The 24,090-nt window shown below is 52.1% G+C and overlaps 1 protein-coding gene across 3 annotated transcripts in view; it reads right to left on the bottom strand.

Moving 5' to 3' along the window:
• Positions 1-24,090, bottom strand: part of NUP160 (nucleoporin 160) — a 28,891-nt gene that overhangs the window by 4,419 nt on the left and 382 nt on the right. The window contains exons 1-27 of one of the 3 annotated variants that reach the window (XM_082318466.1): positions 21,137-21,559; positions 20,851-21,025; positions 20,370-20,592; positions 20,050-20,128; positions 19,099-19,213; positions 18,183-18,341; positions 17,103-17,180; positions 16,783-16,880; positions 15,855-15,939; positions 15,319-15,387; positions 14,484-14,567; positions 13,433-13,603; positions 13,225-13,324; positions 11,457-11,622; positions 10,719-10,834; positions 10,454-10,614; positions 8,993-9,126; positions 8,591-8,661; positions 6,862-7,021; positions 6,099-6,168; positions 3,412-3,510; positions 2,968-3,087; positions 1,992-2,087; positions 1,786-1,880; positions 969-1,065; positions 777-882; positions 511-671 (exon numbers count right to left, since the gene is read on the bottom strand). In XM_082318466.1, the coding sequence (XP_082174592.1) occupies positions 511-671; positions 777-882; positions 969-1,065; positions 1,786-1,880; positions 1,992-2,087; positions 2,968-3,087; positions 3,412-3,510; positions 6,099-6,168; positions 6,862-7,021; positions 8,591-8,661; positions 8,993-9,126; positions 10,454-10,614; positions 10,719-10,834; positions 11,457-11,622; positions 13,225-13,324; positions 13,433-13,603; positions 14,484-14,567; positions 15,319-15,387; positions 15,855-15,939; positions 16,783-16,880; positions 17,103-17,180; positions 18,183-18,341; positions 19,099-19,213; positions 20,050-20,128; positions 20,370-20,592; positions 20,851-20,904 (2,967 nt within the window). In that variant the 5' untranslated portion in view covers positions 20,905-21,025; positions 21,137-21,559. Of the gene's footprint in view, positions 1-510; positions 672-776; positions 883-968; positions 1,066-1,785; positions 1,881-1,991; positions 2,088-2,967; positions 3,088-3,411; positions 3,511-6,098; positions 6,169-6,861; positions 7,022-8,590; positions 8,662-8,992; positions 9,127-10,453; positions 10,615-10,718; positions 10,835-11,456; positions 11,623-13,224; positions 13,325-13,432; positions 13,604-14,483; positions 14,568-15,318; positions 15,388-15,854; positions 15,940-16,782; positions 16,881-17,102; positions 17,181-18,182; positions 18,342-19,098; positions 19,214-20,049; positions 20,129-20,369; positions 20,593-20,850; positions 21,560-23,858; positions 24,070-24,090 lie in introns of those variants that run through there. The other 2 variants (XM_082318464.1, XM_082318465.1) reach the window with 2 other exon arrangements.

Genomic DNA, 24,090 nt, shown 5'->3' with positions numbered 1-24,090 from the left:
ATCAGAAAAGCCATACAACCGCTTGGCAGTTCAGGTTACATTTATCTCTGGCTATCAGTAACACGGCACGGCATTAGCTGATCAGGCTACAGCCACCACCTCCCCGCAAACAGATTTGAAACACAAACCCTGTCACAGTAATTCTCTTTTGGACTGGTATTCCGGCTGTTCAGACTCCCCAAAAAGATTTGCTCTGTGTCCAACAAAAAGTGATATATCCCCATGTACATACACCAGCCCCCTCCCAAAAGTTGTCCTGCTTCCACCCTGCTCCAAAAAGGGGCAGCGACACAAGGGTGACGGATAGGACCGATGTCTCCGTTGAGTGAGGCAAGACAGCGCTGCACAAGCTGGCCAAGACGACGAAAGCAGCAGATTAAGAAGGCCAACGCCTCTCTTCATCACGTCAGAAAGGATTTTTGGAAGCTCCTTCCCAACCGTACAGCTCTACGTGTCCCCACAGCCAACAGCTCAGGTCAGAGGCTCCACAGTAAGCTCAGCGTTTCCTACCACAGCTCCAGAAGCTGGCTGCACTATCCAGGCGTACTCCGGGCGGATCAACCGTAAGCAGTTAATAGCAGCGAGGAAACAATTTCCCTGTTTCTGGAGTCCTCGGAGCGTCCGCACCTCCCTGCCCAGGCGCATGCCATATTCAAACATCACTGTTCCAGCTGAGGAGAGAAGGGGAATGCATCAGGCAAGAGCCAGGCCAGGCCAGCCGGCAGGGGCAGGGGCAGCGGTGTCCCAGGCAGGCAGGCTGTTACAACGTCCCTTACCCTTGCGGTAGTTGTGGCGGTAAATGTGGAAGGCGTACAGCAGCTCGTAGTAGTTGTGGGTCATCAGGTCCACCGCTCGAGCGTGAGATTCGATGATCCCCACGACCTGCAGCACACGGAGGCTCAAATGGGTCGATAATCGTTTTAAAGAGAGCGGTTGTGCCCCCGTTCCTCCCAGCGCAGGCCGATTACCTCGTTATGGAGGTTCACGTAGGGGAACTCCACCAGGTCCTGGAGCTGGGAGCGCTCACAGAGAACCACCACTAGCTGGCGCAGACAGTCCAGCTGCCTGCAGAGAGAGAGGCACAAGGGGTTTGGAGGAGCGGTAGCAAACGCATCTCCAGGATTGCAGGCTGTAAGCCACGAACATGCCGCTTTGTGATGAACACCAGAGGTTTTTTTTCTGGCTTAGAATGAAGAAGTCCCTTCAGACTTCTCCTGTGCTGGAAATAAAGATCCTGGACAGCAGAGATCCTCTGCAAAGGTCTCTCAGGAGGGCAGTCTCCCTCCCTCAGCTCTATTTGGTAAGCTTTTCTTCAGCCTCAATTAAAATGCATTCCTGCTTCTCCTCTGAATGTCTATTCCAGCCATTCCTGCTCATCACATACTCCTCTGCTAGGCTGAAGCTTCCTCTACCCAGTTCACTTCCCAGATGGTACTCAGGCTGAAAATTCAACTCCAAGTCTTTTCTTTATTAAACTGACTGTACACCTAAAGCTTTTCAACATACAAGGCCGCATGCCATCCTTTAGCCATTCTTTCGGCTCTTCCCTGAATCAGCTTTCCCCCCCCGCTCCATTTCCTCCTTTGAGATAGTGCCGATCCCAGCTGTTCTTACAAAAATTAAGTATGCCTTTTTAAACACACCTTTACACGTGCCGAACAGCACCTCTTAACACAGCAGCCATGTCCTACCCTAAAGCCTCATAGCTTCCTTTCAGTTTGATGGAAAAATTGGTACGTGGACCTCCGAGACAAGTGAGCGTAAAGGCCTACAACTGTCACCTACCTGCTTGGATCTGGGTTTTGCGTTAAGGCTACATATGCTTCACTGTTGTGTCCCAAATCCAAGTGATGTTTGAAGATGCAAGTCCTCAAAGTAGCCTGAAAACACCAAAGAGCACAAACCAGCACGTTTCGAGTTATACAACTAAAAAGAAATTCCCAGCTAAGCTCCCTGAAGAACCATCTTGGTGCAAAAGAAATGAACCGTACCTGGCTTCTCCAGTCATCCGCCGATTCCATGACAGCCAGGGTAGCCAGCTGGATGACCAGCTCTGGTAAACCCACCATGTCCAACAAGCGCAGAACCTGGAGAAGACAATACTCTAGCGCTGGCTGCAGCAGCACTGAAGAATCTGCCAGGTTGGCGAGGGGTTTTTTGTTTGTTTTTAAGAGCTACTCCTGCCCCTGCCGACCACCAGAGCAGTCAAAAGATGTTGCTAATGACTGAAAACGGGAAGATTTTTGGTAAGTCACAGAGGTCTGAATCAAATCCCAGCACAACACGTCCAGGCTGTGGCTTTTCTGGAGGATTCAGCTCTGCACACGTGAGTTTTCTGAAACATTTTAGTGTTGACGGTGACAGTAAACCCCTGTGACAGAGGCAAACGATTCTGTCCCCGAGCAGGCATGCAGCTGTATTAGAGAGAGAAGTTCCCTCGCCAAGGGCACCTGACAACCCTGGTGATTTCTGGATTTTAAAATCAGGGACTTCCTTCCAATGAGTCTAGGTCCAAGCTTGCAGCCTGTCTGAACTATGGTATTATGCACAAAGAAAGATCCTATCTCAATTTAAAGACATTAATTTTAGTTTGCCTCAAAGCTTAATAACCTTCCCCTTAAGCGGCATCTTACATCTAGCCTGAACACGTCTGGCTGCTGCCTCCAGCAGCTGGATCTCACCTTGCCTTTTTCTGCTGGGTAACAAAGTCCTCTGCTATTAGGAAACTAATAGGTGGAAAGTACCTAGCTTCCACGCTGTAGTCACCTCGTCATCACCCCCCACAGAAAGTAAACAGACTACTCTGAGGTTTCACCTCCCAAAAAAGTACTTTTTCTGAGTCTCAAGTCACTTCCCCAAAAGCCGGGGACCGAGCAGGAATTCTCTCTCCAAGCAGTGCCTGTGTGGAATGACGTGCTGCCAATTTGCTCTGCGAGGAGCGTGTACGCCGGGCCGGCTCAGCCGTACCTTGTTGTAGTACTGCAGGCGCGGAGTGGAGACCATCTCGCCCTCCTCAGGCTGGATCAGCCTGTCCAAGAACTCCTCTCTTCCCACCTCTGACGCAGCTTGGCAGAAACAGTCCAAAGCCTAGAAGCAGACCAGAAAGCAGTTTGCGTGCGCCCCTTGGGGGACAGATCCAGCCTGCTGTACCAGCGAGAGGACAGCGCTGCCCGTTCCAGCTCCAGCGTATGAGACCTGCTGGCCCCAAGCTAACGAGAACTTCCCCAAGAGCAGATCCCACCACCCCCCTCCAATCCCATTCTTTGCCTAAAGGAGGCAGAGCTCCAGATGGATGTTTCCTGACTTGCACAGCAGAAACAAGGCTGGCCCTACCTGTGCACCTCCTCCCTCCCAAGGAAAAAGGTCCCAGACCCCAGAGGAGGCAGCGCCAGCGGGAGACGAGGGCCTTACCTTGTGCCCCTCGCCCATGACAAGGTAGCACCTGCCCATCATGAAGCGGCAGGAGCCCATGTTCACGTGGCACCACGGCTGCAGCAGGCGAATGTATTCCTGCAGGAGAGGAGGAATGGGAGTTTCGATTCAGGTCAGCACTCGCTCGTGACCTGCAGGCACCCCGTACCAGAGGAAGGGTTAGGTCTCTAACATCAAAGCACTATTTTGGTGGCCTCTTTAGCTACAGTGCTCAGACAAACCCCACTCTTCCAGCTCAAGGGCTGGTTTCCCCAGCCCCAAAGTCCCCTCGGTGCACAGATGGGGAGACATCCCGCTTTGAACAGCTCTGGCATGCACAGAGGCCGAACTGGAGCGCGCATGCATGAAGGCAGTGGGAGAACAGGCAAAGCAGGCGTGAGAAGAGCAGTATCTGTGCAGCAGGGCAGGAGAGGGAGAGCAGCCAAGGAAGAGCATGCATTACAGCAACAAACTGACAGGCCCGGGGTGGAGCGCTGACGGCACCGAGGACACACGGCAAATAAAGCCGCAACGTGGATGCTGGCCAGGGCGATACAACTCAACCTGGCCCTGCACCTGCTCTGTCAGGATAATATAAGGGCTGCAAAGTGTCATCATCTATCGAGGAGCAGCTAGGAGGCACGACAAGAACTCAAAAGCTGGCATCCCTCGTGCCTGGGAGAGCAGCGTATGCTCCTCATACTTGGAGAAGCAGAGATGTCCCACTAGCAGGGCTCTGGGACTCAGCAGGAAAGGCGGAGGAGGAGGAGAAGCTGGGACCCGGCGGCAAAGCCAAGGTTTCACCGGCCGACCTGCACCTTTGCATGTGCATAAACCACCAGCATGTGCACCTCGCCTACCCCGGCCACGGGTCCACTAAAAGCCACGTGGCAATGCATCCTCCGAGCCTGGATTCACCGCTTAGATTAGCCAGCTACAACAGATAAATCCCACCCCAGGCTTGCTCAACAGCTTGTTATACAGAATAAGCAACAAGGAGAGGTTTGGCCCTCGTCCCAGGCCAGGGCTTTGGTCACTAGACCTCCTCTGTGCCCGCCTGTTACTCGCAGGGTGCTTCCTGTATCTCCACCTCTATTTGGGTCACTGTGCTCACGCTCACAGCAAATCTGGTGTTAGCTCCCCGAGGTCAAGGTACTTAATCCAAGTTTACGTGACTGACTGGGATCAGTAAGCGTAACAGAAGGCAGCGGGGAGGAGGAAGAGCTTGCTCCTGCAGAGATAAAAGTCTCTCGTATCTCCTCGAGGCGGGACACAAGTGAGGCAAAAGCAATGCAAGGAAATTCAAAGCGTGCTCACGCCGCGAGAGCGCACATATGCCAGGAGGCAGAACGACGCTGCCCAAACCGTCCTGGCATTTCCTGGCTCGAAAGCTCTGCAGATTTGACATTCTTCTCAGCAGCAACGTGAAGACAAAAGAAAGCAATTCAGCCCCCAGGTGTAAGGGACTGCGAGAATAAAAGGCTCTGCTAAGCACAGGGAAAACATCTCATTAATAACAGCCTGCCTGGCCCTGCGTGCCTCAAGGACTGCCGTCAGTCGGGGAATGAAATGTGTCCCATGGCTCCGCAGACAAGAAATCGCGTGGTTCAGAACTAGAGCGCAAGCAGCTACGACCACCGAGCCCCTGAAGAGCACGGGAAGAGACGGCGAAGAAAGAGTGGGCTGAAATACAGCACTCTACGAAGGCACCTGAAAAAAAGTAGTTCACTTGCCCTGCTACCAAGATGTTGGGAGCGCAGGGGATGGAAAGACAATGGCTGTTTCTTACACCGGTTTTTACTGGTAAGGACATTTAAGAAATAGATGAAACAGTACTGCTGCTGCTGGGTTGAAGACAGCCTTCCGAACGCCCGGTCCCACGGGCAATCTGCTTGCAATGGTACCACGGAAAAGGCCACGGGTACCTCAGGAGCCAACAAACCATTAGGTTACGGGCTTGCTGTGATATTTAAACAAGCTCCACAAAGACGTTTCTTGCGCACAGTATCATGCTGCCGGAGAAGCCCTAGGAGACTGAACTCCTTCACGAAAAGGGTATATAATAATCCTGAGCGCTTATGCCTAGATTTTCTTGAAAACAGATAAAAGGGGAAATGCATAAGACTACCAGCTTGAATCATTCCCCAACAAACCCTCTGCGGCATTTTCTAGGTACGAGGTATTTAGCAAAAAGCCTTTCTGTTAGCAGAGGTCGGAGCGGACACTACGGGGACCGAGAGGGATGCACGAGGAAGATGGAAGATATTTGCTACCTTACAATTTGTTCACTGTGCTGACACCGCGATAGTTATAAGAGAGATTTCTAAACAATTCTCCAAAAGAATCTTTCCTTTCAGTCCATTTCATCTGCAGGACAAACTTCCAGCCCATCATCTCCAAAAGGGAGACACGGGAGCAGAGCGCTTGGGAAGATTAGCTCCCGTCTGAGCTCAGAGAGCAGTGACTAGGGGGAAAACAGAACAAACGCCAGCGCCTGGAAAGACGATGTTTCGGGGAGCTTGTTCTAAGCAGAGGCAAAGCGGCTGTGCGCAGAGCTGACGTCGAGTTACACCTCCGCGCCGGCCAAAGCGCAGAGCTGAAAGAAACCCAGGCGTGGCAAGAGGTGATCGCACTCGCTCCTGCTCTTCCCCTTTTGGCTCCTGCGAGAGGCGGCGCGGGGCACTCACCTGCAGCTGGGGGTACTGGCAGCTCCCCATCAGGCACTCGGGGAAGAGGAAGCCAGGATTGCTGGGCCATCTGAGCGGAGGTTAAGGAAGAGAAGACGATCCAGTCCGGAGAGGTCGGAGAACTAGTCTGAAAGTCGGCATGCCTCTCGCGCTCAGTTTGTGGGGGGAAAGGAGAGAAGATTAAGCTGCTCTTTATACAAGTCATTATTCTGTAATAAGATTTATCCATATTAGAACAAAACCACTAGTACATCTAATCCACAACTGCCCAAATCTTGTTACCCTTCCAAATCTCCCAGCATCGCACCTCGCCAAGTCAAGTTGCTAGAGCTCAGGGGCTTAAAGTCAAAAACTCAAATCCTTTATTGTGCACCTAAACGGGGTGGATTCTGCGAAATCTTAAAATACCCGCAAATCCCATTAACACTAACAACAGTCACTTGTTCAGGAGACTTGTCTTCAAAATTTGGGTGTGGAAAACATTGATTTTTGAACTGCACGAGGCTCGGTGGCAGAGATGGCCAACTTACAGCCCCCGAGCACTCCGCAGGCCACCGCCGTAACCCTTCTGCTATAGCCCCAAACCTGCTCCCACAAACCCACTGCCGCTTCCAGCCTCAGGAGCGGGACGCGATACGCGGCCTCCCCGCAATCTCGCACAACTCGCGCAGGGGCTCCGGCACTGCCGTGCCGTACAGAAACTCCCCCTGGTTACAGCCCGGCGAGAGCCAGCACCTTGCAGCGGGTTTACAGCCAAGGATACAGGAGCGGCAGAAAGTCAGCCACTATCGCGGTAATGAGATGGGGCCAGTTCAAACTTGTTTCAGCCAAAGAGGTGTTTGATTGCAAGAAGAGTCGAGATATGATGTGCTTTCTGGCCACTTCCTGAAAGAACAGCTCCACAATGGTTTGAGGGCCGGTTACTGAAAATACAAGTTAAAGAAACACTGAGAAGAGGGCCCCCGCAGCAAACATCCCAGGCTTTCTACGTCGTGCTGTGCTCATCAGCCCAACATCACAGATTAAGTCAGGGCAAACCAATAAGCACGTTTAATACTCGAACTTGTTGGGTTTGGATTTCTCTTGCCGTCTGGTTAAGTCAGAGGGAGTAGCAGGAGATCAAAGAGCCACATACTGCAATGTTCATTAACCACAACCCAATTATAACATAAAAAAAAAAAAAAAAGAGCTGTGCTCTCTCTGCAGTTGTGCTATTCCCAACCCAGCTGCACCTTCCAGCACGGCCGAGCGTTCGCAGGGCAGGGCTGAGGGCGTGCTGATTTGGCTATCTGGCTCTGTTCAAATGCCTCCCTCCTCATTCCAGCACCCTAAGCAGGCCAATCTCCCATCAGCTAACTGTTCTCAACGCCTCTCCCCAAGCTGCCACCTCCTTTCTATCTTCCCTACGTTTCACATATTTTTCCTGAAGCACAGCAGCCAAACAGGACTTTCCTCATGAGCGGGCCAAGAAATAACCCACGACACTGGCGCACACAAAGGATGTTTTCAATTTTGCTTTCATGCGCTGACATTTACGTCGAGGCAACTGCCTCCTGAACCGAGACTCTCATTCAGGGAGAGTTCGGACTCTGAAGATCGCAGCCTGCTTACAAAAAGCACAGATGCCCCAGGCTCAGCAGCAAGCGGAGGAAATTCTTCCCCAGCTTGCAGCCCTTCACAGGTGGCACTGCTGCCTGTTTGTCACCCATTTTCTCAGCTGCCTCTGAAGTGTCTCAGCCTCCAAGTGCCACGCAGACTAGTTACAGCAGGCTCTTACCTGTGCATTTTCTCCCTTACCCTGCTCGCCACCTCCCTCTGTAACCACTTCAAGGTACGCATCCTCCTAATTAAGTTGCCTTATATTCTCCCCCATCAGGATTTCTCCCCCATCATCAGGATTTCTCCCCCAAGACCAAAAAGATTAACGTCTTTGAGAGGCGTTACTCAGAGTAACCCAAAGCGTACTTCTTTGCAGCAAGACTTTTAAAATGTGAACGCATTATCAGCTGCAATTTCCCCCTTGAGGTAACTGGCTGCGAGCAACACTGAATGGCAAAGTGTTGGAAGCACAAGCACGTTTTGGGGGAGTATTTCTACATTCTCTCGCTTCCCTGAGCTGCTGCTCCTGGTCGCTGTGGGATAAAGGCGAGCGAGCAGGACAGACCCGGTCTGACCCACTACAGCCGCTGTAGTGTACAGGAGCAAGAGGTGAGCTTGGCTGATGCTGCCGGGGCCAAAATTAATAACGTTTGGCTGAGCGAGGCATTCCCATCCTCCTCAGGCTGAGAATAAGATCTCTGGTCCGAGTCCAATGCTACAAGATACTTTGCTTTTGTTGGTTTTTTTTGGTGGACAGTGTGACAAACATCTCCATGTAAAGCGTGGTCATTCAACCACGGATTCCATTAGCATTTCCCTCAGGTGGCAGAGACACAGAGTGCAAGAGGTATAAATAACAGAATCCGAGAGCCGATGAACGGCGGGTATCTTACCTAGCTTATGGGGTGTTACAGCAGTGGTGTCTGCTAACTCCAACACAGAGAGATGCTGCAGATTAGATTCCCTAGAGAAGAAAAAGCCATCAGTGAAGAGACAACAAAACGCCTCCTGCTTTAATTGTGCTCATTGTTCAAACTCAAATGACTCCTACTGCTGAAAAAGGCAACAGTGCACAGAACAGTGAGACCTCACACGGCAGAATTAGCACAAGGCAAAGAGTCAGCTCAAAACATGGAAGGAAAAAAAGAAAAAACCACCCTCCCCAGCACAACCTGACTCCTCGAGTGATACTCCCACAGCAACCACCAGCTTTTCATACCGGGAAGGGCATTGCAGGTGGATCTAGCGGGAACCTACAATCATTCAAAGACAGCATGGGCGCAGTAGAGACTTACAGCGTGTCGACAGGGACGTCCGATGCCAGGCACTGGCTTGCCCACCTGATCAGGTAGTAGGACAGCAGCAGGGGAGAGGTGCGGTGCAGCAGGTCCTGCTGAGACTGGAACAGCTGTCCCCCTCCCAAAACCATCTGCAAGCAAACCACAGAGGTTGGCACACCGAAAAGCCAAGCCCAGAGAGCAACAGCAGGACAAGAACAGTCAGCGAGGTTTGTATCAGGCCCAGCTCGTCCCTCCTGTGAACACCAAGGGGTCAATAGCCCGGCAGTTCACTCAACCCACCCAGGAGACCAGCAGGACTCTGGCGTCTGCCAGAATAACCCAGTCACAAATTACAGTGTCACCTCAGGACCAAGGGGCGAGTTAACTATTCTGGTGGCCCAAACCCCGTGGGGAAAAGTTTAACAAAGCAAGCTACGTGCACACCGAATGCTTCTCACACCAGCACCTGCTGATGCCAGGGACACCAGCAAAAAGGTGTCTTTTTTGACATTTCACTGAGAGTGAAATCACGGCTTTGCTGCAGAGATCGTCTCGGGGCCCAGCCCCGCTGCCCAGGCATTGCATCCCCGTATGCTCCAGCCGAGAGCAGCACGGCTCGGTGACACGGAAGGAAAAGCAATCCACGCTTGTGAAGGACACAAGCGTGTCAAGGTGGCAAAGCAGCAGTTCCTCATCAAGCAAGCACGGGTCACATGCCTTGAGAGCGCCTGGCTCCAGAAGGGCACCTTGCAACATGCTTTAAATGCTCCCAGGGCAACCTTATCCAGGAAGAAGGGCATTTCTTTTCAACCAAGAAACTATTGCGGTAACATTTCCAAGTAAATAATATCAGTTTAAACAACGTTCCCCTTGTCTGGGGACTTGTTCCGCATGCCTGCGTCCACCCAAACCATCAGCATCATCCCTCATGCGGCCACACGGCCAACAGGACGGACCCAGAGCAGCCCACCCCGTGACCACAAACACAGCTGCCACCACAGTGGCTGTTTGCACTGGCTGGAGCAGCCTCGCAGAGGCTGAAACCACAGCCTCTGGGTAAACACTGCCGCCGTGACGCAAAGGTGCCGCACGCAGCGTTGCCATAAAGCTGCAACCCTGTGCGTGTGGTGTGGGAGGGATGGGGGACAGATGGGAGAACGGTACGTGCTCAGGCAGCGCTGTTTCAGATGGGAGGTTGGAAATTATGCCCTCCTCCCGCAAAGAGAGTTTTGTTTCCTGCTTCCTGGATGTTCAGCATGGAAAGAGGGAGTTAGGGTGTGAGCGCAGCACACCGCTGCTTTGCTTAGGATGACAAAAGCGGCTGGAGGAGAGATCAGGGCTTGCCCAAGCCTTGGGCTAGTTCAAACAGCCTCCGGTGTTTTGTGGGAAGAGACAAGAGCTCGCAGTCTGGCACCAGCAGAACCCCAGATCCGAAAGTTCAAAGAGCGTAGCAGTAGCTTCAAAGGCTGTACTCACGGGATCGCCAAGCCGCAGCAACAGCTGTTGGAGGATCAACAGGTCCCGACAGATCAGGAAACGGATCGCGGCAATCTTACATACCCCCCAGCAAACCACGTTGACAGCGGTGCCACTGCCGTACAGCTGGGCGAGGTTCATGCGCATATTTAGATGATGAGCTGAAAGATAAAATCACCTCAATAAAGGGGAGGAACTAGACCAACCAGAACACTGGCTGAGCCGCCGCTTCCCCAGCTCCGACGCACTGCTGCAGAGCTTTCACCTCTTTCCATGTCAGCGTCTGTCTCGTAGTCCATTTCTCGGATGAGCACTCCGATGGCGTGGATGGGGTTTCTGATCTCCTGCAGTTTGCTGTGTATATCCTCCATCACATTTTCCCTGCAAAGCGAAAAAAGGAATAATCAGCAACATGAGGTTTAAACTCAAGAGGGCTCCCTTTCCTCCCTTACTGATCCTCCCTGGAAGGAAGCGTATCTGATCAGCCTGGACATTCTCGAAGGGAATCCTCTTCTGGCTTGGAGTTTTATTACAGCGCCAGCAGGGACCAGTCTATTTATTCCACTCCCCCAGGCTACCAGGAAATAACAGTCGGATAGCTGGCATTCCACGGGGGAAGGATTTCAGGAGGTGAGCGCAGTAACCACACAGCTTGACCAAGGCTCTGACCTCTACCTCACGTCTGCAGGCACCTGCTTTCCACACTGATCACCTAATAGGAACTTGTTCCTCTTCTGCTCTCTCTCTCACCCGAAAATCCCCAAAATGTCTTTTCGGGAGCGCCCCAGGCAATGGCCAGGGCGTTCCGGACGGAAGAACCTGCTAACGTCACCAATACCCACGCTCCCCATCTCTGACGGGACCTGGAGAAGTCTCCTGCAGCACAGGGAGAGCCCGTGCATCTCAAATGCACTTTGATGCCGATCAAGGATGGCTCCAGGCAATCCCTGCTCAGCCATCCGGGCCTCCCTGCAGGGGAGCTTCTGCAAAAACATCTCCTTACGTGTCATTAGCTATCAAGTCCTCCAGGATCTGCTCTGCAGCCTTTTCTGGAGGCTGGAGGCGGGAGCAAGCCATTTCCATTATGAATGCCATTTCCATGGAAATTGATTCTCCGATCAGTCGAAGGCACTGGACAAGACAGACAACATCACGAGACATCTCCAAATCTGTAATGAAAGAATCTAACTGTATATTTACAAGAGATTTCAAAGCGAAGGTGGGAGGACCATTCAAAACCAGTTAGCTCAGCTCCTATCAGCAAACTACTAGCAGCAGACTGGTCTCAGTCCTGCACGTCAAACTGACCCTTCCCGGTGAACTACGAGGCCGAATTAAAACGTAGGAGTTGACAAGGGAAAGATTTGGGCTTTATTATTTGGAACGTAAAAAAATACCGATGCAACAATAAAACAATGGAATTCCCTCCAAGGGATTTTCTCCAGTCACAGGTTGAAAGGAAATAATTAGTGCAGTGTAAGAGCAAAAAAAAAAAAAAAAACCCAGAGCAAATGGCTCGGAGAGCTGAGCTCTGCCAAGCAGAACACACGCTCCTTACAGCAGCTACCCATTTGCAGCACCACCTCTCACAGCTGAGAGACGACTTTCACATTCGTAGAAGCGATCTGAAAAAAATCGCTACTGAGGGCTTAAATCGCTGCTTTGCAATGCAACCCTTTTGTGTACATTTCTAAAATCAAGTCACATTTTTTGAGAAGTTTGAAACAGACAGGGCAGGAACCGCTACCCTCCCAAACCCAGCCCAGGCCTCCAGCTTTCCTTCCCTCAGATCCAGAAATAGCTCAAGCAAACGGATGACGATTCTCCTTTATAAAAATATAAAAATCACTCGAGCATGGAAGTGGAGCTTAGGTAACATTTTCCGTTGCTTTTTTCTTGTGAAACGTCATCCCACGGCCAGCAAAGCACAGAGGGCACTGTGGCGACAGCATTAACGACAGGTTTTACACGCGCTGGCATTTACTTCCTGGAGACAAGGAATGGCACAGTCCCTCTCCACAGCTTACACGAGAACATTTCTATAAAAACACTGCACTAAAAACTAAGTTTGCAGAACTGGGCAGTTGAGCCCAGCGTGCCAGGGTGCTTAGAGGATCACAAGTTTCCTTCTCGTCTGTAATCTTTGAAAGATTGCATCAAGGCACAGAGACTGGGAAATTTTAGGAAAGAGAACCGCTTGCACCGAGTCAGAGTCGGTCTTACAGCTCTCGGTGGGGATGGCAAAGCTGAGGCAACATGGAGCAGGTTCATGATGTGAACAGAACCACAAGCTGCTGCATCCCGCTCTCCCCACCAGGACTGGGGACCTGCCAGCACGCCCCAGGGCTCCAACCCGGCAGATCTGCCCCATGAGAGCGGGCATGAAGGGGGCACCAGTTAACCGCAGCCTGCGCAGAGAGTCTGCAATGCGACAAGGGCAAAGGATCCACCAATGCAGGTCCTTGTCACTGAGCAACACGCAGCCTGAAATCTAAGATTCTTCCTTTTTAAGTTATCCAAAATGAGTCACAGCAGATTTGCAGCCTTGACGCCATTTTCCAATTCCTGGTGTGAGCACCATGGTGGGTTTCACAAAATAAAACTCCCTACAAACGCCAAAATAAGAAAACTATCTCCGTGTAGACAACTATGGAGTCAGGAGCACTTCAAGAGACCTCCGTGGAAACTCCCACCTCCCTCTGCCTAGGGCTTCCCTGACACGCAGCGTTTCAGCCTCCAACAATGAAAAAGCTCCGCGTCTCCTCACTTACCGTCAAAGATGGCAGCGTCGTCCTCAGTCAGGAGGTGCTCGTTAGAGAGGAGATAGAGATGGTCCACCAAGGAGCAGGGCACGAGGAAAGAGAGGGAGCCCTAGAAAGGTGAGGAGAAAGCCCTTCTTTGAGCTCCCCAAATCCACAAATCTCCTCCCTGGAGATCGCTGCTTCAAGCGGCCAAAGAGCCACCGCCGCGCAGGCTCACCTTCTTCAGCAGGCACACCATGCCGGTGTAGGGATTCAAGTGCAGGGCCAGGGGCCGCGAGAGAGCTTCTTGGTACTGAAGGCAGCAGGCATAGAACTTGGACCAGAACTCCACCTGCAGCTGCCAAAACTCCTCCGGCGAGCACTCGTATTCTGTCACGCTGCCCTGGAACTAGCAGGACCGAAACAAGACTTCAGATGAATACAGGCAGTGAACCAGAGAGAAAAATTGCAGCGTTCAGACCGCTGTCTTGTCTCTCGTGACCAGTGTCACACCTTTACACGGTTAAGGTTTATAAACACCGGTTACAGTTCTCTTCCCCACCACCTTACCATCAAAATTTAAGTTTTCTCCTACGGCAGTGCATCACCCAGCAAACAGCAAGGGGAAGAAAGCCCACAAGAACCGTTTCTATACAACCGTAGGTAAAAAAGCACCAAAGATATCAAGAAAAAGGGCAGCACTGCAGATCTCTTTAAAAACATCATGCATGAAGGTTGCTGTAGAGGATACAAAACCGCCTTTTTTGTGAACTTCCTAGCAATAGTCTAAGCAGCCTCAAGGATGAGTCGCAGGTGGAAGGACTCCTGGCTTAGAGAATCAGGCATATCAGAGTAAAATCTGGAGAAACAGGATAAAATGGGGGAAATTCAGGCCCAAAAGGACAGCCGGCTTCTGGTGTCCAAAATTACGAGCAACAGCTCTGCGTGGTGGGGGCCAGCGCCCACGCCCTGGGAGCTGAGAATGGGCGGCAGGCGACGTGCGACCAGCAAAGCACAGGCTGTGCAAAGGGCACCCAGGGAGCAGAGACAGCAGAACACCAAGAAAGAAGAAAAGACTCCAAAAAAGAACAGGGAGTGGAAAAGCCAGGCAGGAAGGATGAAGATTTGTACTTTTTTTAAAAGTCACATAACTCCTTTGGAGAGACAAAAGACAAAACAAGGCCTGGGGTCACTTTGCACCTCATTTAACTTCACCGAACCATCGCAGTACTGCATACAACGGGTGTAAGAAGAAAAAAATCTGGTGGAGGAAAAAACCAAACTCTCACCTCGCTTTCCACAGCTAAGGTAACCTCTTTTTTTAACTCATCCCACGTCAGATCCATGTATCTCTCAGTTCCTTGAGAAAAGATCTGAAAAGCAGCACAGTAAACTTTTACTTTAAAGCAAGTGAGCTGTCTCCCTGAGGTTCAAGCAGCATTGAGTGACGTAAAGCAAACATGAGAGCATCAGCCAGCGCTTCGCGGCATGGAAGTATTAAAAAACACGGCTGGCTGCTAAATGTGGGGTACGTGGATGCACAGCCAGCTTCACTCTTCCCGTGGAAAAGGAGGAAGCCTCCTGGCAGGCAGTGCGCTGGGATGTAAGGAAAGAAGCGCTGCACGCCCTCGCAGCAGCGCGCTCTTGTGCCTTGCTGTAGGCCTCCATAAGGTCACAGCACAAAGAATCAAAACGCTCAAGAGTAGCGGAAGTTTGGCTTTTCCATTTTTCCTGAAAAGGCACCGCGTGTTGCCTTGCTCTGCCCTTAGCAGTCCTAGGGGAGCCAGGACTGAGCGGATATATTCTGAGAAACAGCACTACAGCGGGCTGAGAGTCTCTGCTCACCTGGCTAAAGCAGCAGGCAACGAAAAGCAAGCTCAGCAAGCTGCTGTCCTAAGAGAAAACATCTTCTGGAAACCACGTTCTGCCTCCCGCCGTCAGCACACAGCGGCTGAAGCATGGCGCAACAGCGGCTAACTTGCTTCAGCGACTACTGACAGGTCTACAAACCAACAAATGCAAACCGATGCCCGCCAAGAGCTCCAAGGAATCCTGTTGCCTCACATCTAGACGGCCAGGAAGGAGAAGCTGAACAGAGAGCGCACCAAATGCCCGCTCACTAACCTGCAAAGCCTTCTGGATAGCTGCGTTTGTGAACCGGCCAGGCGTGAAGAGATACTCCAGGTAGGTTTCCTGCAAAGAGAACAAGACAGCAATTTAAGGAAGCACACGTGTCAGGAGGAGAGCATTGAAGACACTGCTTCTGGTCCTTCCTCCCATTCTCAAGCTCATCCCCTGGATCTGCATTTCTTCCCACCTTCAGTTCACACCCACACCCTGCTCCAACCTCTCCCTTCCAGCCCCTTTGCAGCTCCCGTGATGGACGCTGCTTCCCGCACACTCCAGGTCGTCTTTATTCGCGTCTCGTCTCAAGGTTCTCTCTTGACTGACTTGAAATTCTCCTCATCCCTCAACTTCTGGTTTCATAACCATGTTTAGCGCTTTAATGCTGTGGTAATAGAGGCTAAGGCTTGTCCCCTTTAATTTGGAGTAATTTTAGGACTGTATCAATACAATTTGTACACTTGAACTGTCTTAACGGTCGCCTCTTGGGCAGAGAAGCTTCGTTACTTCTCGTTGCTATTTTATAGTCGGCTCACCCTGGGGTCCTGATCGTGGCGAACCGTCACTTCCTCTTCAGGCAGCGGCTGCACAAAGACCTGGTTCCACTGGCCCGCGACATTTCTGGAAGGAAAATAAAACCAGAATCAGTTTTGCATTGCAATGCGCCAACGCAGCGGGCCCGGGAGCAGCCACCTGAACCCAGCCCGTCCTTTTCACCGGCGATCACAGACTTTACAGCAACCACGGCCCCTTGGATCTGCTAACAGAGGAGCTTTGACCAGGGACAAGTGACAGCAGAGCGCAACGGCAGCATCCCCAGCCCTGAGCTAACAGAACAGGTTGGACTCCTTCACTTACATCAACATTCTCCCCATTGCACCTGCTCACCAAGCAACTCTCTCTCAGACCGACCGGTAGATTTTTCTGCCTAAACCTGCACACTCACAGCATTTTTTACCCAGAATTTGACTCCCTGGTCTGGTCATGCACCAAGTCTGCCCTCTCAGCTTTGTAAAGATAGATGCTTTCACATCACCGGTCTCCTCAAAACATCTTTCTTGGAAGAGAGCAGCCAGTTACATTTTAAAGGAGCTGTTGGTGAAGTATAGCCCTCCCTCCGACACGCTGACAGCAGACTCCACTCCCAGCACGCCTGCCACCCGGCTTTTTACATTTTTCACATTCCTGCAGCTGAGCTGTAGCTTTATTAAAAAGCAGAACCAAAAAAAAAAAAAAATCCATGTAATCTGCACTGCAGGAAGATACAGTTGTGCATATGACACGAACACCGCAATAGGCAGAACTGGGAACCGCTGCATCTCCACACACTTCAGTCAGCAAAGCAGGACAGGAATCAAGTCGTGGAGTTCGACGGGTGCTTTTAATGAGCAGCACCCGGGAGCTGCTCCTGCAGCTCCCCCCCCGCGAGGCCATCCACCCTAGCGATTCAGTGCAGAAACTCACTGCTCAAAGTTGATGTATTTCACAACAGTTTGGTTCTCTTCGTTGTGCCACAGCGCCCAGATCTCAGCCGAGGTTAAGGCAAAGTCAACGAGAGTCTCCTAGGAGAGAGAGCCCATATTTACCTTCTTATCATAAATTCAAGTACAGCGAGACACGTGCATATTTAACAACAGCAAAACATTCCCTTATATCATTTAACCATGTTTTGGAAAGAATTCCTTATTCACAGTTAAATCCCCAAGTCTGGGCTTCTGATCTCTCCGTAAGCACCCCTCCCTCTCGTCTCAGTGCCTCCTGGCGAGCCGGGCCCCAGCGCTCACCTGCGAGGAGAAGAGGGAGGATATGTGGTCAAGGCTGTAGCGGTTGCTCTCGGTGCTCACCAGCTGGAAGACACAGAACTGCAAACACATCTGGTCAGTCATTTGCTAAAGGACCGCTATTTGTTAAGCCAATAGCCAGCACGTCGCGGGGAAGCTCATCTCTCCGGTCCCTCTCCTTGCTGATGCCGCAGTCACCAGACCCCTGAGGGCTGAGCTGAGCACCCCGCGCACCGCCAGCCACAGACCCTGCCGAGCTGACCCTCCGCACCACGCACTGACACTGCTGACTTCAGCCTTCCCAGATACTCGTCTCTGCCTGAACCTGAAGGATTTCTAGTTGCCTTTTGAAAAACTAAACTGGAAAAATGGTAAAAACAACACTACCGGGCACTGCTCGTGACAACACAATGCGGGAAAGTAAGGAGACTAAGGCGGAAAAGCCCTGAATTCTCAGGCCACTTGCTGCAAACCAAGCTCCGCATGTTCTCACCAGAGCAAGCGGAGCGCTGGCGGGACAGCAGAAGTCACAATACCCGCTCCTACTCCGCATGTGAATCCCCTGGAGAACAGAAAGTGTAAGCTGTCCAACAGATGAGACTACTCTATGCCGTCATTCCTGTCCTGCTAAATTTATTATTCACCGCAAGAAGCAGAAGTTCTACAGAAGTCGATGTTTGGCAACGCGCAGCGATGCGTCTGCATGCTCCCAGGAGCCTGACATAAATATACTATCAGTATTTCCATGTTTTTAGCTCCTTTTGGACCTTTTCTTTTCCCACGGCACATACGTGATTTCAGGATCCTACCGGGACAGGAGGCGAACAAGCGAACGAGCACTCACAGCTCAGCTTAGTCACACAGGGAGTTCCGCTCCCAAGGCCAGAGCACATACATGTATCTTGCAGGGCTCTGAGAATAAAATGTTTGTTTATTCGGAAAGTACTGCTCTCTCCAGAGGGTCAGACATGAAACTTCTCCCTATTTCTTGCCTTAAAGACCCAAATCCAAGGAGGAACGACATATTTTCCGTGCAGCCCAAGAAAGATGCGCTCACGGCGAGGAAGCCCCGTCACTCCATACCTGCCCTCGCTTGGGCGCGTGCATGTACACGCCGAGGTAAAGCCCCAGGGACTGGGAGAAGGCCAGTCGCAGTCGGTGCCCGGTCCCAGCTGCAAGCCGCAGGTCCCTGCTGACCGGCATGAACTCCAGCAGATCTGCAACCATCAGGCACATTTGATCCTACGGAAAAATAAAGGCGTCAGGGAAGTAGCATAGGAAAGACTCGGGGCTGAGAAACTGCCCTTCTCCCTCATCCTTCCCCTTCTGGCCAACGTCTGCCCAGATCTTCCTCTGAAGGATGCGCGTAAAGCATCCGCGCGCGTACCCGAGCCACTGTTTAGCTTTCCTCATCTCACCCGTGCCCCCTCCCTCCGAGCACGTGGGCTTTCAGAGCGCAGGCACGTATGATAAAGCTTCCCCTCCCTCCCGTAACGCACGCATTCCAGCGCAGACGAGCCGTGAAAGCAGTTGCGCTGGTCGGTTGGCTTTGGCACTGATATTTGGAGCAAGTGGCATGCAGCGAGCAGAGGCTTTTATTAACTTCTTGTTGACAAGGAGCTGTGTTACAAAGATGCTCTTATTACCGCTAAAGCAGTAGAAAATCCATTTGGTGTGCCTCCTCGGCCCTTGAAGAGCTCCTGCCTGCCTTCCGGAACGCTCCAGTGCATTCGTAAATAACTTAATGCAGCCTCTTACCCTACGCACAAGGCTTGGCCACAGGGACGACCCACCACCCGCTTTCCAAACTCGGCTACGAACACACGCCACAACAATTTTCACAAATCACCCTGAATCCCAGCGTGTAGAAGTTGACCGAGCGACAATTTAACGGCAGATCAAAACTATGCCAACCACTCAGCCTTCGTTTCTTAAGCCTCAGGCTATCACCCGAGCCGCGGCGGAAGACGCTACTCCCCCGAACGCAGGCCCCGCTCACCTTATAGGACCACATCCGAAGTTTATGGTCCTGGCAGAGAGCAAAGAGAAAGGCATCGTGATCTAGGCAGTGAACAGAGAGGCTGATGGGCAGGTCCGACGGGCCGCAGTCACCTCTGAAAATACAGAGTTTATTTCAACAGCTTAAAAGAAAATCAAGGCTAGCGCGTAGATCCAAGGCACAGGGTTTCTATCACACTGTGTTTAAAAACAAATAAATTGGTGGTGTGAGAGCAGGAGGAGAGAGCAGCGTTTCAGGACCGTGCGGATCAGTGTCCAAGGCGCAGAGGAGCCCACTGCACTGGTAACACCCAGTTTTTTCACCCGCTTTGGCAGAGCCGAAGCACATCCCCGGCTTCCCCAGCCCCAGCCTAGTGCTCGCAGAACGCGGACGAAGGATCCAGAGGGCAGCAAGGATCCCAGCAGCCCCAAACAATGCACCGGTGATGGTCAAAGTCCTTCAGGGCGTCAGGGGACTCGCTCCCGTTTCCAAATAAAAGGGCCTAGAATTCGGTTGTGCGCTCTATGATACCGTAACGATTACAACCCAACACCGAGCCCGGTCTGCACACAGAGCAGCCGTGTCACCCACACGTAACCTCTGCCGGTCAGGAACAAGCCTGACGTTTCAGAACAAGGGCAAGAGCGTACAACTGTTGTAATCCTTAAGCTGCGCTGGCTGCAAGCCACATCCTGGGCAAATCCTCGGAGGCCAATTACTAGATAAAACATATTTGTAGACACAGACACACAGAATCAGCAGGACCCCATTAAGATGAACTAGTCCAGCGTTCAAGTCCCAGCTTCCGTACTGCGATAGGTCCTGTGACCCAGTTAACTTTTTTGGCAGAGTATTTAGAGATGCTGACTTGCCTGACTTCAGCTAGAAACTCTAGGTGAGGGAATCAAAAAAGACAAAATTAGTTCCACTTATTCATCGCCGGACACTAACCTGATGGCAGTTGGCATCCAACCGGTAAGGAAACGCTGCATCACTGAGCTCTGTTTCAATTCCACAACTGAAACCGTTCCTTTCAAAATAAAAGCGATATTAAGAAATATATTGAGTGCTTGTTAACAAAACATTGACTGCCACCAGCAAGGGGCGTCACAGGCATGATGTAAAAGAGCTTTTGTGTGCGCAGAGTGAATTTACACGACACGGGCCAAAAATCAAACTCAAGCAAAGTTCAAAGCTAGGAGAGGGGATGCCACACGCAGCGGCGTTTCGCAGAGGCGGATGCGAGGAGGCAGCCTGTTCCCGCTCCTTACCAGGCACGTCGTGAGGAGGCAGCTTAAGGACGAAGATCCCTCCCAAAGCAGAGGGCAGAGCGAAGAGAGCCTCCCCCTCGCTGCTAAGCCACGCCACTGAGGCGACAGAATTAGACGCCAGGCCTGGCACGCTGGGAATCACGTAGTAATTCGAAGGCTCTCTGAAGTTGATTTTGCCGATATCTGTAAACACGGACTGCATTTGGCTCTCCGTTATCAGCTCCTGGAGGAGGGAAATGGCAGAGAGTACAAACCCTGTGCGCACGTACACAAGGCACAGAAAAAACAACCAGACACCTGTGGAATAGCAACTGCGACACCGCTACTCGATAAAAAGAATTTTTCTGCTAAGAACTCTCACCGCTACCACTCCTGTTTCACTGTTAGCCCACGACCACTGCTCTTTACGAGCAGATACGAAAGGGACTTCAAAACCTGCCATTTTCTAGCAGAACTCTTGCTTGCTCTCTCCTTCACATACTGTAACTCCCCCAAAGGAGTCCTGAAGTCCATCCGCTGCTTCGAGACCGCTCATAGCAAAATGCTGGTAACGAGTCCCTCAAAGAGCAGCTCTGCAATAGCACAGCATCATCCCTTGGGAAAGCCATCTGGAAATCCGAAAGCAAGAGATAAGCTCTCCAAGAGAGGAAAGGGACCTGACAAGACACACCAGAAGCAGACATGTGAGACTCAGTCACAGCAAAGGGCTAAATGCGATGTAAATTGTGCGTAAGATCCATCTTCCGCATGAAATAAAGATTCTGTACCTTGCCGCGTACAGGGGGCGAGTTACAAACACAGCCAGGCCTCCCTCTGAAGGACTCGGTCCCCACCTCCACAGGGTACGTTGTCCCCATTGTCACAAGGCCGGGCCCCAGGACCGCCGGCAGAGCCGCCTCCAACCTCCGAGCCTCATTTCGGGTTACGTCACCGACTTTCATCGAAATCGGAGCCTTATTCACACATCTGAAACACCCTCAGCTTTGGGGCAAACGCTGCCAAGTCTGACACCTAGGGCCTCTGCCTGCCCCGCATGGGGTCTGAGCACATCCAGCTCCAAACAAAGCAAGAGATTTCCAGCTTGCTTTTCCTATCCGACTCTTTTCCCCAGCCGTTTTCACTTCCACATCAAGAACTACCCCACACTGATGAACACACCTGGCCAAGAACCAGAAGACTCGGAGTTTAGCAGTTTATAACATCTACAAAGAAATTGAATTAGAAAAGTTTGGAGAGTAAGAAACTAAAGCACAGAGGTTTCCAGAAAACTCAGGAGAGCCTGACGGGCTCCGGAAAGACGGGAAGGTTCCAGTCCAGGGTACAAATCCCCACCACAGCGCTGTGAAACGGATCAATCATGGTGGACTGACCCAGCTGGCAGGTCACTATCACCGCAGGCCCCAGCAGGGCATGGGAGAATAAGAGCAGCAAAAAACTCGTGGGTCAAGATAAAGATGGTTTAATAAGCAAAGGAAGGAGGAAGAATAAAATAAAACCAAGCCAAGCGATGCCAAGGTGATCCCTCACCACCTCCGAGCAGCCTGATGGCCCGCCAGCCCCCAGGCAACGGTCACTTGCCCCAGTCCCCTGCCCCGTGTCGCTGAACACGGTGTCACGGCACAGGGACTGTCCCCTCCCTGTCACGGCTGTGTCCCTTCCCAGCCTCCCGCCCACCCCAGCCCGCTCGTTTGGGGAGCGGAGCGAGGAACGGAGAAGCCCCCCAACGCTGTGCATGCACTGCGCAGCGACAGCTCAAGCGGCGGCGTGTTCCCAGCTCTGCTTTGGTCAGCAATCCACCGCACAGCACCACGCGAGCTGCTGCGAAAGAAACCAGCTCCATCCCAGCCAAAACCAGTATACGGTCTGCTGGGCAGGGAAAAAAAAAAATCCAGCCCAATTGGAAAGGGCTCAGGAACAGCCGAGCTTCAAACCCACCAGCAGCTCACCTCCAGCGTTTCTACAGCCAGCCCACGCGACACGGGCACGACGGTGGTGACGGGGTTTGCGTGGAGCCCCACGACAGGGCAGCGTTGGGGGTTAATCCCGCTGGGCAGCGAAGCAGCACACAGCCACACGCTCACTCTCTCCCCCCCCCCAAGCGGGATGGGGGAAGAGGAAAGGAAGAATAAAAGCGATAAAACTTGGGGTTCCAGATAAAAAAATAAAATAATTGCTTAATAATGAAGGACAAGGAGAAGAAGAGAGAAGAAAACAAAACAAGGGACACAAAGGCTGGGCAGATGGACACACAGCCAGTTCCTGAGCAAAAGAGGGCTAACCCCCCCAAAGACTCCTCTTTTTCCTCTTATTGCCGACCATGATGTTATACAGCAAACAACAGCACTTTGGTTAGTTCGGGTCATCTGCCCAGCTGTGCCCCCTCCCAAATCACTGCACACCCCCAAAACTGTTCACATGGGGGCAGAGAGAGAAACAGAGAAGGCCTCAAGGCTGCACAAACACTAAAATTTAGCAAAAGCTAAATTATTACCCAAATTATTCCCTATTATTAATCCTAAAATTTAGAAAAAGCTAAATTATTAGCATGTTATCAACACTGTTTCGGTCACAAATCCAAAACGCGGCACCACACAAGCTGCTACGATGAAAGTTAACTGTCACAGCCAAAATTAACTCTGTCACGGCCAAAAGCAGTACAGGTGGGACGCAGCGCTTTGTGCCCACGCTGAGAAGCACGCCGAGGCCTTTGCTGTTTTGCAACGCACTTAGTGGCTTCGCTGAGGGCTCTCGATGGGCAGGAGCGAGGCAGGTGGCTGACACAGGCATAGAATCACAGAATTGTTTAGGTTGGAAAAGACCTTTAAGATGATCGAGTCCAACCGCTAACCCAGTGCTGCCAAGCCCACCACTAAACCACGTCCCCAAGCACCACGTCTACCTGGCTTTTAAATACCCCCAGGGATGGGGACTCAACCCCTGCCCTGGGCAGCCTGGGCCAGGGCCTGACAGCCCTTTCGGTGAAGAAGTTTTTCCTAATACCCAACCCAAACCTGCCCTGGTGCAGCTTGAGGCCGTTCCCTCTCGTCCCATCACTTGTTCCTGGGGAGAAGAGACCGACCCCCCCGGCTCCAGCCTCCTTTCAGGCCGTTGCAGAGAGCGATGAGGGCTCCCCTCAGCCTCCTCTTCTCCAGGCTGAGCCCCCCCAGCTCCCCCAGCCGCTCCTCCCCAGCCTTGTGCTCCAGCCCCTGCCCCAGCCTCGCTGCCCTGCTCTGGCCACGCTCCAGCCCCTCCATGGCCGCCTTGGGGTGCGGGGCCCAACGCTGAGCACAGCATTCGAGGGGCGGCCTCACCGGTGCTGAGTATGGGGGTACGATCACTGCCCCAGTCCTGCAGGCCACACTATTCCTGATACAAGCCAGGGTGCTAGTGGCCTTCTTGGCCACCTGGGCACACTGCTGGCTCATATTCAGCGACCAACACCCCTAGGTCCTTTTCTGCCAGCATGGAGCGGGCCACCCCGGTACTCACACTGCGATACATGCGGGCGGGATGCGGCAGGAGCAAGCGATGCACAGTCTGCGCGGTGATCAGCAAGACGACCAAGTGGCTCTGCACTTCGCAGAGATGCACGCCACCCGGTAAAAACGGACAACCTTGGATGCGGAGGCGGACGGCATTGTTCAGCAGGTTGACGTCCAGAGATTCTTCCACCAGCTCCACTGTGTCTCCCGATGTGGTCCTGAGGGAAGAGACCGGGGAA

Source organism: Platalea leucorodia (genome assembly GCF_965183815.1).
Source record: "Platalea leucorodia genome assembly, chromosome: 7".
Classification (NCBI taxonomy): Eukaryota; Metazoa; Chordata; class Aves; order Pelecaniformes; family Threskiornithidae; genus Platalea; species Platalea leucorodia.
This window is presented reverse-complemented; position numbering and strand designations above follow the sequence as displayed.